The sequence below is a fragment of the Eretmochelys imbricata genome, chromosome 6, assembly GCF_965152235.1.
Source record: "Eretmochelys imbricata isolate rEreImb1 chromosome 6, rEreImb1.hap1, whole genome shotgun sequence".
NCBI classification, from domain to species: domain Eukaryota; kingdom Metazoa; phylum Chordata; order Testudines; family Cheloniidae; genus Eretmochelys; species Eretmochelys imbricata.
Window position 1 is genome coordinate 102,455,739 of NC_135577.1, and position 15,135 is coordinate 102,470,873.

A 15,135-nucleotide genomic window follows, 5' to 3' on the forward strand; every position below is an offset into this window, starting at 1 on the left:
AAACTCAGTTTTTTCCTTCCTTTTTAAAATCTGCTGATGGGCCATGAAGGCTAGAAAAGTTAGCTCTATCTGTATTTCAAAGTGCTGACAATGATGGCTGAAAATGCTTTTACATGAACACAATTTCCTCTTCATTTCCTGTGGTAGTTTTCTTTAACAGACTACTAATTCCTGTGCTAGCGGAAACACCACAACCCTCAGCAGACACCAGTAAGAGCAGAAGGCACACCTGATAATAAATCTTGATGTTTCTGACTAAGATGGTCAGGTTTTGGATTCGGAGGTTGACATCATTATCGACATGCTTGTTGACACGTTGGTTTGTCGGCCGTGGATCTCTAGGGGGAAAAAAGGGAAAACCCAATGTTAGAGACTGGGCATGCATCAGCTCTATCCTGTCACACTACAATAATGCAGTACAAGGACGACTCTTAAGCATTTGAATAGTTCAGTACAGTTAATACAAACTTACAGTTCAATAAACTAACAACTTAATATTCCCTTTGCAGCCATGTAATGAAAGAGAGGGAGAGAGTTTGGAACTCCTCCACATACCACGCTGCATAACGCATTTTAGGTGATCCTATGTGACAATTCAAGAGCCTCCCTCACTTCTAAGCAACAGCATCCTGCAACCACTATGCACCCCCAGAGCAAGGGGCATGCAGCATACATGTAGTTAGACTGTCCCTCATGCAAGGAAATCTCATTCAGACACAGGCCATTTTCTGTCTTGTCTAATTAGATTTAAGCCCTGTCTTATATTTTAAGAGTGTTCAGTGTCTAGCACACTGGGGCCCAGATCCTGAGTGGGGCTTCTAGGAACTACTGGAAGATATATAAAGGTGCATGTGTGTGCAAGAGAGCAATTAATTGGGATGCGGGGCGGAGGAGGAGGGAGATTAGGAGGCTAGAAGTTTTCTTTGTTTTAAAGGAAGTGACTACAACTGAATCTCAAGGGTGAACTGAAATGACTGTTTTTGAAGTAAAAAAAGCCCCAGATGATTAAGAATTTGTACGCAAGTTAAACACATCAATGCATCTTAAAAGGGATCTGAAAAACTTGTGATCAGTGAATCCCCTAGTTCAGAGTGTAATCCGCTGATGCCTAACCAACATAGGCATCTGCATTGCTTTTAATCTAGCCATTGACAACTCTTCTAGAGGAAACACTGAATTTGGGTGTTGACAGGTGAATTAAAGTGAAACTGATATGCTGTGTGACTGTTTGTCAAAAGTTTACACAAGTATCGTAAGCAGCTAAGAGTATTTTTGTGTTTTTAAGCACAACCACGTCAATTCATCTTTGCACAGAACATGAGTAATACATGTAGACATCACAGAGTGCCTCTCCCATTGAAGAGATGGCCAAAGTCCTGCTTTGCTATTAGACTTGATACCTATATGCATGTGCAGTTGGTGTTTTTAAATGCATTGAGGTACAAAGGGGTAAATTTGCCACTGGCATAAATCGGAAAGACTCCTCTTCATCCACTCTTACAGAAGCAGTTTTATTCAGCACACTGACTGCAGTTTTAATGCACAAGTTAAGAAAAACACAGGACTTCAACATAAAATGCCATACTATCACCTTTACTTGAACTGCCTCATTTTTGTTGATGTTTGCAGCCCTGAGATTAACTTGCCCTTGTTACGGAAATGGGTGCTCAAATACTATGGTGATGGGGTCATACAAGTACCTAGTGAGACAGATCAGACAGCTGTGCAGCAGCACAAGACATGTGCAAGATTTGAAAGCGGAACCTGGGTTTGACCTCTCCAGGTCCTTGTTAGACCAGCCAGTATGGGGAACTCTCTGAAGAATTCTGGCAGAGAGTCCGATTCTGATGGATGCTGGATACTTAGCCTTTGTGATTAAAGTCATTACAGTACACAGGGAAGCAAAAAAAAAACAGTAAAGAGAAGTTGACTACACAGATGGGGTAGTTCAAAGCCCTCCAGGTTCCACATGAACCAATCCATTCATGCACTACATAACAGTGCTGCTGTCCAATACTACAGCCCATTAGCCCAAAGTCTAGATCCAGAAAGAAGACACTCTGGCTTTTGCTGTTCTGTTTGGCACCTGCTGCCATACTTTAACAAAGGAAATATTATTTTTGATGGTTGCTTATCTCACAAATCTATCACTGTGACATACAAGGAATGATGATGGGGCTGGAAAATATGCTGACTTTAAAAGTTTGATTAACAAAAAAACCCACAAGAGGAAAACACACCCAACCCACTGAAGACAACTGGTCATGGCAAAGAACTGGTGTTTCTTTTGAATATTCCTACATAGGGCAGTTTTAGGCCCAGGGTGAGATTTTCAAAAGCACTTAAGTGACTCAGGAGCACAAGGTCCATTGACTTTTAATGGGACTTTTGCTCCTAAATCATTGAGACATCTTTGAAAAAAAAAATCACACCCCCTTTACTGCCCAGAAACTGCAAAACACCCACCCACACAGCCACTTAACTTTACACATACAAGTAGCCCCACTGAAATCATTGGAACTATTCACATCCATAAGTTTTCCAGGATCAGGGTCTGAGGAAAAAACTTCCTAAACTGCCACTATTACGTTTAATGACAATAATCAGTTTGCCCAAGGCAGCCTTTAATATCATTGACCATGAGGCTTCTTGATCTGCCTGTGGAGCCAGACTGGAGTAAATAGTGTTATTTAAGCGGTTCTACCATTTCCTCTCCAAGATGGAGGCCAAGTGCTTTCTTGAAAATAAAATATAGTCTGAACATTACGTTACAGATGTTTGAAGAAATTGCATAAGTGGGCAGGTTTTTTAAATGTTAGAAAGGGGCACTGTGCAATGCCCCGAAAGCTCACAGCTGTTAGTCAGTATACAGACCACAGTCATGTACAGTTTGTTGCCCAATAGAAAGGACTGGGATAAGTGAGACCACGTATACAGCAACTTTATAAACTTCCTAAGCAGCACGGAATCTTATGCATGCGGTGAGGTAAGCAGCTTCTTTCCCTGAAACAGAAATACTTTTCAACTTGTCACCACAGAAGCACTTTATGAAATGTTAATGCTCGCTGTATAACAAATTCAGATACAGATACTGGAGATGCACATGTGCAATAGGAGACCAGTAAGTTATGGGAGTCATGGCAAGTTGCTCTTTGAGACAATGGCTGGTTCCTGAAAAGCAGATAATATTACAGGTCCTGGTTTGCTTGGTCTTACAAGATTCTGGAACCTAAAGGCATCTTGGCCCAGTTAGTACTTGAATGAGCACCTACTTATGAATCCCAGGTGTTCTAGGCATTCAGCTTTTCTGCAAGAAAAACTGATATTTAAAAATGAAGTAAGCTTTTAAAATACGTTTTCTATATTTGATCTTCTGTCTACTGTGAGTGGGCAGCATAATGCAAAGGGGACGGACTGGACTGCTGCTATCTCTACCTCTCTCACCAGGATTTAAAAATCCATTTTCCCCAGGCTAGTAGGGACGTGGAGAGCATGAATGGGCTGAGTGGTGTCGGGGAGCAGAGACAGTAGGGTGGTTGGCTGCTAAGGGAAGGGAGTAAGTGTGGAATCACAGCAACACAGAGGCAGCCAGTCCTTTTAGACATTAGAAAGACAGGACCAGAGCACTCCTGTATCTTCAGGACAAGAGGCAGCAGAGTGGCATCTCCCCACTTCTCTTTAACTGGGTGAACCAGAAATGAGCCTGTAAATGGGTAGCTGCATATGGGCACATGCAGGACAGGTGGGTATGTTGGAAGATGTGGGTCTGGGGAGTGAGGGGAAGGATGTTTGCGGGGAGGGGGAGATAAATGAAAACAAAACACAGAGCGAGAGAAGAAGATATCAGAAATCTAGGGGAGAAGCAAAAGAACAGAACTCAGTGTAGGGAAAGAGAGGAAGCTACTCATAACACAGAAAAGGTTACAATTTAATCTGTAATAGCAAAGAATATGTGGAACAAAGTCAGGGAGGGGGAACAGGGTCCAACAATCACAAGATACTGTGTAAGCTGTGCAATAAGAAGCAAGCGTCACATTTACAGGAATAAGAAAAGGAGTACTTGTGGCACCTTAGAGACTAACCAATTTATTTGAGCATAAGCTTTCGTGAGCTGCAGCTGCAGCTCACGAAAGCTTATGCTCAAATAAATTGGTTAGTCTCTAAGGTGCCACAAGTACTCCTTTTCTTTTTGCGAATACAGACTAACACGGCTGTTACTCTGAAACCTGTCATTTACAGGAATATCTTTTTCCTTTAATTAAATTGAGGGAAAGAGTCTCAAACTGTGGCCTATGGACATGATACTGGCTCTCCTCCTTGTTTCCAGTGTCTACATTCCAAGCAGTCTCAGCTCGGCCACTGGCCTGTTAGACAACTTTGAGCAAGTTACTAGCCCTTTCCACGCCTCAGTTTCCCCATTTGTAAAATGGGGATAATAATATTGACCTCCCTTTGTAAAGTCTTTTGAGAGCTCTGAATGAAGGTATTATTAATTGTATTAAAAGAAACTAAAAATGTATCATACTTAGATTACACAGAAAACTAACAGGGATATTATGCAAGTGGAGGTGACAGCTCTCAAGAATCTCAGTATTAAAATATGTTCCCCACTATGAATGAGTTTGAGACCACTGAACTGAATTTCATGAGTCCCTCGATATTCAGCATTTTCCTTAAAGCCCCTGCTTCATATGAGTACACTAGAATCTTAACTTTCATTTCTAAAGAGAAAGTATGTTTTTAGCCCTCATGATTGAAGAGAAAAACATGAGTTGAGTGTAACCCAGAAGTTAAAAAAACAGAAGGCAAATAAAAGGACAGCAAAATTATTAATTAAAAAAAATCCAATCTTTTTTTTGGAAGAAGTGGGGGTGTCTTGATGTTTAAATGCTTTGAGCTGCTAATACTGGGCAACTGTGCTTGAAAAGAGCTCATCGGAGAGCTAGCCATCAGTTAAAACAGATCATGAATTCTGGGAAAGGATTTTTAAGTTCAAAATGACAGGTCTCGCTGGAGTAATCTGTGGCAAATAAGTGTTACAAGTAAGTGGGAAGCCCTCAAATAGGGCCAGCGAATTATCAGGTATCACAGATAATCAAATGTACCAGGGGTCACTAGTATTCTATTGCCTCAGGGCTGATTTTGTCTGAGATAAAAGTTGGTTTGGGAAGAACTATCCTGCAGTTCCAAAATCCTGTAATCTTTTGCCTGCACTTTGTTCCTGGAAGTAATTCACTAATGGAAAACAAACAACAGAAGAGGACTTTGTTTAGTCTAATTGCCACATGATTCAACGATCAGCTTCCTCTTCTTTCATATCTAATACCCTAAAGCCAATGAGAGTAGGATTGGGTCCTAAACTGCCTGTCAGACTGTAAAATAAATATGTAAATATGATTTAAAACAGGAAACATGCTTCCAAATAATGTAACACTCATATATACATGGCTGCTTGCTGCTTCCATTATTATATTGGCTACTCCCATCACATATACTGAGATCACAGAAGACAGGTTGATGGTATTATAAACCATGACAATTGCAAGCAAATTTATTTATTTATTAAACAGATATTTATTAAACAGACTTTCCATTTAGGAGTTGCAAAAAGTGATGGTTTTGTCAGATTTATTGCTGTTAGATATTTTGTCACTTTATTCCTATCAGATGTGTTCCAGTCCAGGTGTGTAACCTATTGTTTAACAAGCCAATACACAAAAATGTAGGGCTCCTTGTGTATATACATCCACCATTTCCCAATAAAAACACTCCATCATAAGAAGCTAAGGGCTTAAGCAGTAAATATTTGCTTATACTAACAGATATTCCTGCCCCAATGTAATCACTGTACTCAAGGTGATCAGCTTTGTCACTACGTGTCAGTTTCATACCAGGAAGTGACACAAAACTGTATGCAGCAGAGTCTGAAAAACTTTGAAATGTGGCTGTAGAACAGTGTATTAATTTAATACAAATGCACCCACAAGAAATGCAGAAGTTCTAGTACTACTGCAGTTTCACCATGGATAGCTGTATTATTTAGTGCCCCACTAAAGAATATTGTATCATTTGCTCATAAGGGATATTATTTACAGATATGCAACTATGCCATATCCGTGCTTAGGTCAGAGTCAACTGTGCCAGAATACAGAAGAAGGGGACCATCAACAACAAAGACTTACCTTGTTTAGCAGTATCTGAAAATGTACTGACATTAACATTGGATAGTTGGGCACAGTCTGACTCAGTATGTAACTATCACCTGCATGAGTGTGTAAGGAGGCCTATCATCCCTCCTTGCAAAGTTGCATGCCCGAGGCTCAGCTCATTTCTGAGTCCCTCTGAACTCTAGCTGTCTAAAGAGGACAGGGTGGCAGCAGGCCACTGGCCAGCCCTCACTCCCCCTCCCCCATTTCACACAGCCAGCAGACCTGGACAGGCAAAAAGGATGGCAGCCTGCACTGCACCTCCCTCGCTGATCTGACTAAGCCATCCAAAATGCCTCCTGGGGGTTCTGGCTGCTGCTTGGCCCTTCTGCACCCACACCAGCGTGCCAGATGGTGTGTAGGGCATAATCCAGCCTACCGTATTTAGAAATCATTGGCCTGATTGAGTGAATGGAGCCTGCTCAGCACCGCACACAGTCAAAGCCCTATATTTTGCCAGCAATCAAAGCTCACCAAGTTTAACCATACCACTTAATAGAGCCACTGGATTCCTTTCAGCGATGATCTGACATTAAACCTCACTTGACAGCAGAACAGAAATAATGTATTTTAACAATGAAGGACCTACAGCATCAGCCCTGCAGCTTGAAACAAAGTTTTATTCAGGGGTTTTGGATGGGAGGCGAGGGGGAGGAGGCACGGAGGTAACACAAATACCAGCATTACCAGCTCCCATTTAGAGACATCTGTTTTGCTGCAACTACACAATAAGGGTTTCAATCACATGGGACCATAAAAAAATCCAAACCTAAAACTCAAACTGGCATTTAGGTGTGAAGTCATATGCCTATGTTGTGTGTGTTCAAACAACTTCGTCAACAGGATATTCCTGAGGCTACACAATTTCAGGTAGGACTAACAAGAAGAGAACACCTCATTGGTCAGACAGTTGTCTAACAGTTCTTTACTACACTCCACCCTCTGCGTGCCTTCAGGGCGCCAACATTATTTTAACATGGCACATAATATACTATCCGATTTATCAAGGACCCTGACAAGCAGGGTTTCAGCAAGACACAAGCATTTAAAGTCAACCTTACATGGAACCTGAGGAACTGATGAGTGAGCATTTCTGAGACATTTGTTTTTCTATTCTGAAAACGTTGTGGGGCAGAAACACATTTAGAAAGGCTCTCCTGATTTACAGGCAAGCAGTAATTGCATTGCAAATTCTAAAGGTTGGCTAACAAAGAGTGAAGGTCACAGACAGCAGCTCTCTTCAGCACCTTGCTGGGTTGGGTGTACATAAATACTGTAGTGCTGGTTCCTTAGTTAAATAATCTCAGGCTCTCAATAGGAAAATTTTGGTTTCTTTGATCCCAAGACACCATCAGAAGCACTGCCAAAGCCATCTAAAAAAGGAAAAAGAAAGCCCTGTCTACTTGTGTTTAATCTAATGGGAGTTTCTTACTCCAGTAGTCATTGTGTGTTAGTGCTTCCGCTCTACATTTTCCATGGTGCTGCTGGCAGAATTGTCTTTTGGAGGAGACGTAAGACTAAACTCTTGAATGCTAGTGGTCATTAAAGATCCCATGGCATTTTTCGCCAGAGTATGGTATCCTGACCGAACACCAACTAGCATAATTACAGTTAACCTGAATCCCTCTCCCCTGCAATTTCAATTGGACTTTATTGTTCACTCCTTGCCCCAAAATGCTGTTAAATTGTTGTACACTATAGAACAGTTACGTTCCTCCCTAGAGGTGGTTGCACTTCAATGGTTGATGAGGTGATGTAAACACTCTATTAAAATTATATGTAAATATTTTGTCAACAAACCACTTTGGGATTCATTATTATAAGACACAGTGACCTTCTACAATTCTATCACTTAAAAAAAACATCAGTTGCTCATATTTCTTTGTTGTAAATAGACACCAAACGTTTTTGTTTTCCTTTGTTAGGTACATTCTATTTGGACGTACGAGGTCCGCTCAAAAAAAATTCCAACAATGTCCATAAATTAGTTAATCCTAGTTAGTTAATTCCATAGCAGCCTCACTACAGCTGTAACCTTGTCTGGCATGGAAATGTACTTTACAGAAAGATGGACATGATGTGAAACCTCCTTCCACTTCTACACATTGAGAAAGTTCAGATCTATATTGATGCTTGGAGCCCTGATTTTAGAAATGCTATTTAAAAAGGGGTTCTACCATGAAAAATGACTAAGAAACGAGGCCTTTCTGTAACCAGAGTCATAGGTCATGTAAGATTTAAAAAAAAGAAAAGGTAATAAACACTTAGTTAGTACTGCAGAAACAATACACCTCAGAGGGAGTGCCCTGGATTCGACTTTGGTTCATGTTAATTGTTAGCCAAATTCCATTTACAGAATATTTATTGCTGGTAATGCACAAACCAGAAAGAATTCTGTTTCACTTTCAAGATGGCACGTGGAGCTGGACACCATCAGAGACAGGATACTGGACTAGATATCTTGCGGTAAGAAGACAGACTCAAGACACCATCTTTACAAAGTCACTTTTCAGAAAGTACTTGCACAGTAAGCTCCCAATGACAAGTTAATCATCTACAGCAGGATCTTCAAAAGTGCTCAGGGTTGGCCTAGATCTGAATCCACTGAAACTTAATAAACTTCATTCAACGGGAGCAGAATCAGACCCATATTAAGTGCTTTTGAACATTCCACCTTTAAAAGTTAAATCAAAAAAACTTTTCCACATAAACTCCTTATCTGAAATATGTCCATTATGTTTAAAGCCAAATACAAATTCATATGAAACAGAATCTGCATATGATAAATTCAGCAACAGGAAAGGATGTGGTCAAAACTAGACTAACGTAGAAACTTTTTACTAAGAGCTTACTTAAATATAGAAAAAAAAAAAGAGCTAGATTAATATAACTGTTTTCTATTTCAGATTAAACGATATAAATGTCCTAATTCTATCTGTAGTGTTCCGTGACAAACACGCCACCCAAATGAAAAAGCATTTTCCTGAACTACATGAACACTTTTAAACTTTATATTTGAACATAGATAATTCAGCCCTTCTACGTAAGTGTGACACACTGACTACAGTAAAGTTTCACATGATAAGGCTTTTTCATTTCTTCAGAGATGATGAAATGTGCCATCCCAGGGGGATACACAAACAATTAACGAATGTATCAGGGCAATTTTTTAAATCAATTTTTAAAGCTGGGTCAACTTTTGTGTGTGGTCAATTTCAAATTCAGGAAATAAAAATACAATCCCCCTCCCAACCTAGGGAAAAATATTGCAAGAGGAAAATCTTTTGCCATGCACCTGTTTTCCAACCAACTCTCTATCACTTATAAAGAAGACTGAAATGCTTTAATGCCTGTCAAACAACAGTAACGCACACTTTACCTTCAATAGGAAGACACATTTAATTCACCAATAATGAGGCAATCTGCATATTAGGAAACTGACCTGTCTATTCAAAAGTATTGATTTCCAGAATACATTTAAATGCAAGTCAACTCAATTACAGTAATTTAAGGTTGGATCTTGTAACACTACACAGTTTTCATTATCCCTTAAAAGATTACTTACATTTGCAACATGATTTTGTTCAGAAAGACACCATCTACCAGATCCATATACATAGTCAATTTGTCTTCATTTTCATTCCCTAATGGTCCAAATGTCTTCACCTGTCAGAAAAAATAGCAGATATTTTAATAATCCATCACAATTTTCTTACAGACTAACCTAAAACTGCACACGTCCCAAGACTCACTAGAAACCATCTCCAACCCCACCCCTGCCAAAGCAGCTACAAATTGAGTAGTTAAACAATCCCTGCACATCTTCCAAACACAAAAGGCTCATCTGTGAATAGGCTTTCTGACATAAGGGATGGAAGCAGCCCTGCTGTAAACAGGGCTGAACTTGTTTACACCAGCACCGAATTTAAATCTAGATTGGATGTTTTCCTAAAAGATCTGCTCTAGGAATTATTTTGGAGAAGGTCTCTGGCCTGTGTTACACAGGAGGTCACATGGGAGGATCACAATGGTGCCTTCCAGCCTTGGAATCTATGAATTTGACCAAAGCTTCTTCACACCCTTATTCTCGCTGCTTACACATTTTTTCCCTTCCTCCAGCAAGAACTGTGCACCTGTGTCATAAAAGCAAAGGACAGTGGTTCGTATTTGGGGACTCTGATCACCAACAAGGACAAATATTTTGAGCTGAGGGTGCCCAGGCCTATTTGACAACATTGTTCACATTTAAATTAAAAGCTTGAGACAGATTCTATGAATTTGACATCAGCCACTGGCTGGGAAAGAAAGCTCCGTGCTGCCATTGTACCAGAGCAAGAGTTACACCATTCCGGATCGTTTCCCATCCCCCATTCCAAAGGTGGGGTTTGACGCTCCCCATTTCAGAGCCACATGGTTCTTTTTCAGATTTTGCAAATTATTCATCCCAGTTATTGATCTCACAACACTTATCTACAGTTCATGTGACAATCATCTCCTGGAAGGTATTTTTGCTTTGGGCCTAGCATTCAAGCCTCCAAACAGCAGGTAAGCAGCAGCAGAATAACTGGATTCCTGTTTGCAAGATGGTCCCCACTCCCTCCCAGGTCAAAGTCCCTTTTCTTCTGTGCCCCTATTGTTAGCAGCACCTACGAACAAACGGTGTTACAAGGGGAACAACCCGCTAGCTCTCAGAAAGGAAAGTTTCTTTTTGTTTTGCGCGGATCGGTTGGAGATCCACTTGCGGCAGCTTTATTTAAAGTTGAAAAATAGAGCTACTTTGTAACTGCACGATTCCTGGAGTAGACAGTTGATATTAATTGTTATTACTGAAAATAACCAGGACCCATAAACCTGTTCCCCTGCCAGCCGCCAAGGCGGGGATAATTCAGCCTGGCCCAGAGATCTCTCTGCATGAAGTTGCTTTTAAGAATCAAAAAGCGGTGCTGGTTTGTGTGCGCAGCGGAAGCGGGAGGCTAACCTGCCCCCAGCCCCGCGGCCAGGTGCTCCCTGAGGCGCGGGGGGAGCGGGCAGCCCCCTCCCCGGGACACAACACGTCCCAGAACCTGAAACAATGAGGCTCCACTTACCCAGGTCACCAAGGGGCTCTGCAGGAAGAGCTCCATGAGCTCGGAAATGGTCACATCCATGTTCCCGGGGCTCGGCTCACAAAGGCAGCGTGCGAAGGGCCGGCTCGCTCACTCGGGAGACAAAGGCGAGGAGCCCATGTTCCGCGGCGCCAGCGCCGGGCAGGAGTTGCTTAGCAGAGGAACAATGCGCGGTCCATCCCCCCTTCCCCGGAGGGCACACGGTGCGCGGGGCCGCTGCCTCTGGCTGCGAGTCCGCTTCCCAGGCTGCCCCGCCAGGGATCGGAGCCCCCCGGCTGCAGGCCGGTCCCTCCGCCCGGGAAGGGCTCGCTAGTCACTCCCCCGGCAGGCTGCGGAGCCCCGGAGAGTCACTCCGCACAAACTCTGCGGCGGCAGGTTACTCAGCGCGGCAGAGGCGGATTCTTAAGCGTGCACTGGGGAGAATCAAAGGAAACTCACGAGCCTCGCTGCAGCATTGTCAGGGGCGTGCGGGGAAGTTGGGTGCATTAATAATAACAACAACAACAACAGAGCACGGCCCAGAATCTCCCCTGCGCTCGAGAGAGACCACGCAACTCGCAGCCCCTCATGGCAGAGCGGGCGATGCAGCGCCCGTCGCTCCGCGACTACCTGTAGCAACTAGGAAAGTCCCTGCTCCCGCAATTAGACAGGCGGTGGGAGGGGGCGGTAAGGAGGAGCTTTGACAGGCATCGCCGGCTGCAAATGGGAGGCTGGAGGATGGACTGAACCTGACCAATGGGAGTTGCCGCTGTTAAGTTTGGTGCCTGCTTTTACTTCGGAGCTGAGCGAACGCAAGGAGGGGCGGCGGAGGCGGTGGGGCGAGGGGGCCGCGCTGGTCACGGCTGCGGTGGGGGGCGGTGCATGCTGCCGCGCGGGCGATAGCTGGGACTCGGAGGGGTGGCGTGTGGTGGCCTGGCTGGTCTGCGCAGCCGGGGGAGAACCAGCGCACCGGGCTGCTCCTGGGGAGGGGTGATGCCCGCGGGGGAACCTGCCGGCAGCTGGCTCCTAGTGCGTTCCTCGGCGACTAACCCGCGGCGCTCCCTCAGCGCAGGGTGTGGACGCACCGAAGGCAGGGTACCGGCCAGGGGGTGCCCAGACAGCGGTAGTGAAAGCCGGTTCTTATTGGCCGAATATTGAACGGAGGGGATCTATAAACGTGCGAAGCTAAAAGACAACGCAGGAAGGCGGAGGGTGGGGGTGTACGGCGTGTGTGAGAGAGAGAAAATCCTCCTTTGACGCGCAGGATTAGTTTTCGCCTATGTTAATGGCCATTGCTAGCATGACTCCGCTACTAGCCTGCGTCTGTTTAAACATAAACTCATGCTCACGGCTTCCCAAAACCGAGGGAAGGCGGTTGGGTAAGTGTCCAGTTAGACACAGTAGCTAAATCCTTCCGTTTAACTTCGGAGCCTGCTAATTTTGAAATCAAGGGGGAGCGGGAAACTAGATTCACCTGCAGCACTTTCAGCAGTGACCCCTTTCGTTCAGTTCCACGTTCTCTCGTTTTCAGGGGGCTCTGCTTTTTGTCTCCGACTTTCCCTCATCCCTTAACCAAAGGAGAAGCTGTGGGAAGCTGTGGGATTTATATGAGCCATGTGGGAAGCTGTGGGATTTATATGAGCCATGTCTGGTGTTAGTTCTCCTGCTAAATTCTGATAGCTGCATGCATCTCTCTTCCCCTTCTTTCATCAACTCAGCTGCCAAATCTGCACCACTTCTGCTCTGAGAGGAAGAGCAGCAGGTTGCTGGAGCCACCCAATGTTGATCCATACGGCGTCGGCTGAAAGACACTTTGAATATCCTATCTCGGCAGACCTCCAAAACTAGTCATTTCTGAAGACAGGTCTCCAAGCAGCACTGCTAAATACAACAGGTGGGATGGGGACTTCTTGTGTTGTTTTCAGCCGTACCCAAATTAGCTACAACTTAATTATCATAGAGATCAGCACTTCTATTTGTCCCCCTGTAAATGACCATAACTCTTATTCATCCACTCAGGTAAAGTTATTTGAAAAAAAAATAAACTACAAAAATAAAAGTAGGGCTTTCTCTGCCCCCAAAGTGCAATGAATGGAATAGAAAAACATGAACTGAGGAAAGGGTGGCTGCAGAAACTCCATGGGGAATGGTGGTTTCTCTGTGTGGTCCCTAAAATTAGTGTACACTGTTGCATGAACCTGTCTTCTATCGTTGTCACAGAGGTTGAAAGGGAGGAATGCGATTAAGAGACTGGAATGGGACTCTGGAGCTCTGGCTTCAAAAGTCTGGTGCAACTTTTTTAGGAAAGTTACTTAGTTTCCCTGTGTTTGTTTCTGTGTATGTAAGAGGCTGATCCAAAGCCCACTGAAGTCAGTGAAAAGACTCTAATGGCTTTGGATCAGGCCCTAAATGGTGATGCTACTACTTACTGACAAAGGAATTGTGCAGTTAATTAACATTTATAAAGTGCTTTAGCTAGAAGGCAGTATAAGTGCAAATGTATTATTATTAAATAAATTATCTTTTGAAGAAACAAAATGAAGACTCTGAAAGCTACTGATATGTGTTTCAGTGGGCTAGAACAAAGGAAACACAGTGGTGTTTTAAAATGTATTACTTTATATGGCAGAGATACTGAAGAGGGAAAAGGAGAAATTTTGATGAACAGTCAGGCAAGTGAGAAGCATAATCTACTGCATGTCTCTATTTTTGAAATAAATACAAAATTAGGTGGTTAATTATGGTTACACTCTGCTAGCTGTATTCTTTTACACTTACAAATATTTACTATTGTCAAAATAGAGTCTTGCAAAAAGGAAGTGGGAATTATTTTCTTTCAGACAGAATTTAGCCTATTTGAACTTTCAAAAAAAATCCAGAAAAAAGAAAAAGCTCACTTCATCGGATGCTGTAGCTCACTAAAGCTTATGCTCAAATAAATTTATTAGTCTCTAAGGTGCCACAAGTCCTCTTTTTCTTCTTGCGGATACAGACTAATACAGCTGCTACTCTGAAATCTGCATCTGATGAAGTGAGCTGTAGCTCAAGAAAGCTTATGCTCAAATAAATTTGTTAGTCTCTAAGGAGCCACAAGTACTCCTTTTCCAGATAATTTAACATGCTGCATGATAGTCCTAACAAATTGCTAGTAGGCATTTTGATATGTTTAATTCGTATCTTGATAGTTACAATAAAATCTGTCCCATTCATTTGTTCTCAGAGTTGAAATGAAACCATTATATGCAAAATACTAGCATCTAGCTGGAGTTTGCTACATTTGTTTTTCACATATGTAGTATTTTATTTACCCTGTTTATCAGCCTCCCCCATGGCTTTCCTAGTACAACCTATATTTTTATTGTTTAGACACTAAGCTCTCTAGGTCAGAGACTGCTTTTATTTTTGGGTATTTTAGAGGGGCCAAGCACATTAGCAGCAGTAAGCAAATAGGACAGAATACCTTAATAAAGATACCATTTAAATTATTTTTCTGCACATTTTCCTTGGACAAGGTGGGGAACATCAGCTGGTTTGTACAATATAGCTGCAGAGTTTGTAAAAAGTCTACTGCTAAATGATAGCAGTCAGTGTTAATTGTAGTGTCTTGTTCATGTCATTTAAGTGGGGTTTTAGTGTCTCATAATTATAGGCAGATAAGTAGGATCCTTGATCTTTAGGAGCCTGTTTCTTGTAAAAGTCAATGGCAAAAATCTCCTTGACATCAGTGGGAAAAAGATTAGGCCCCATGTGTGTGACAGAGATTTTTCTAATAGGACAGGAGGAAAGAAAACATTCTCTCCAAGTTGGAGAGAGTTGCTGAGACAACATGGGATTGATCATACTCA

General features: G+C 42.7%; 1 protein-coding gene across 1 annotated transcript in view; it reads right to left on the bottom strand.

Annotated features, from left to right (window-relative positions):
- The window catches only part of CCDC88C (coiled-coil and HOOK domain protein 88C), a 125,443-nt gene extending 113,579 nt beyond the window's left edge, over positions 1-11,864 (bottom strand). The window contains exons 1-3 of the mRNA XM_077820005.1: positions 11,294-11,864; positions 9,772-9,872; positions 230-338 (exon numbers count right to left, since the gene is read on the bottom strand). Of these exons, the coding sequence (XP_077676131.1) occupies positions 230-338; positions 9,772-9,872; positions 11,294-11,353 (270 nt within the window). The 5' untranslated portion in view covers positions 11,354-11,864. The remainder of the gene's footprint in view (positions 1-229; positions 339-9,771; positions 9,873-11,293) is intronic.
- Positions 11,865-15,135: the final 3,271 nt, after the last annotated feature.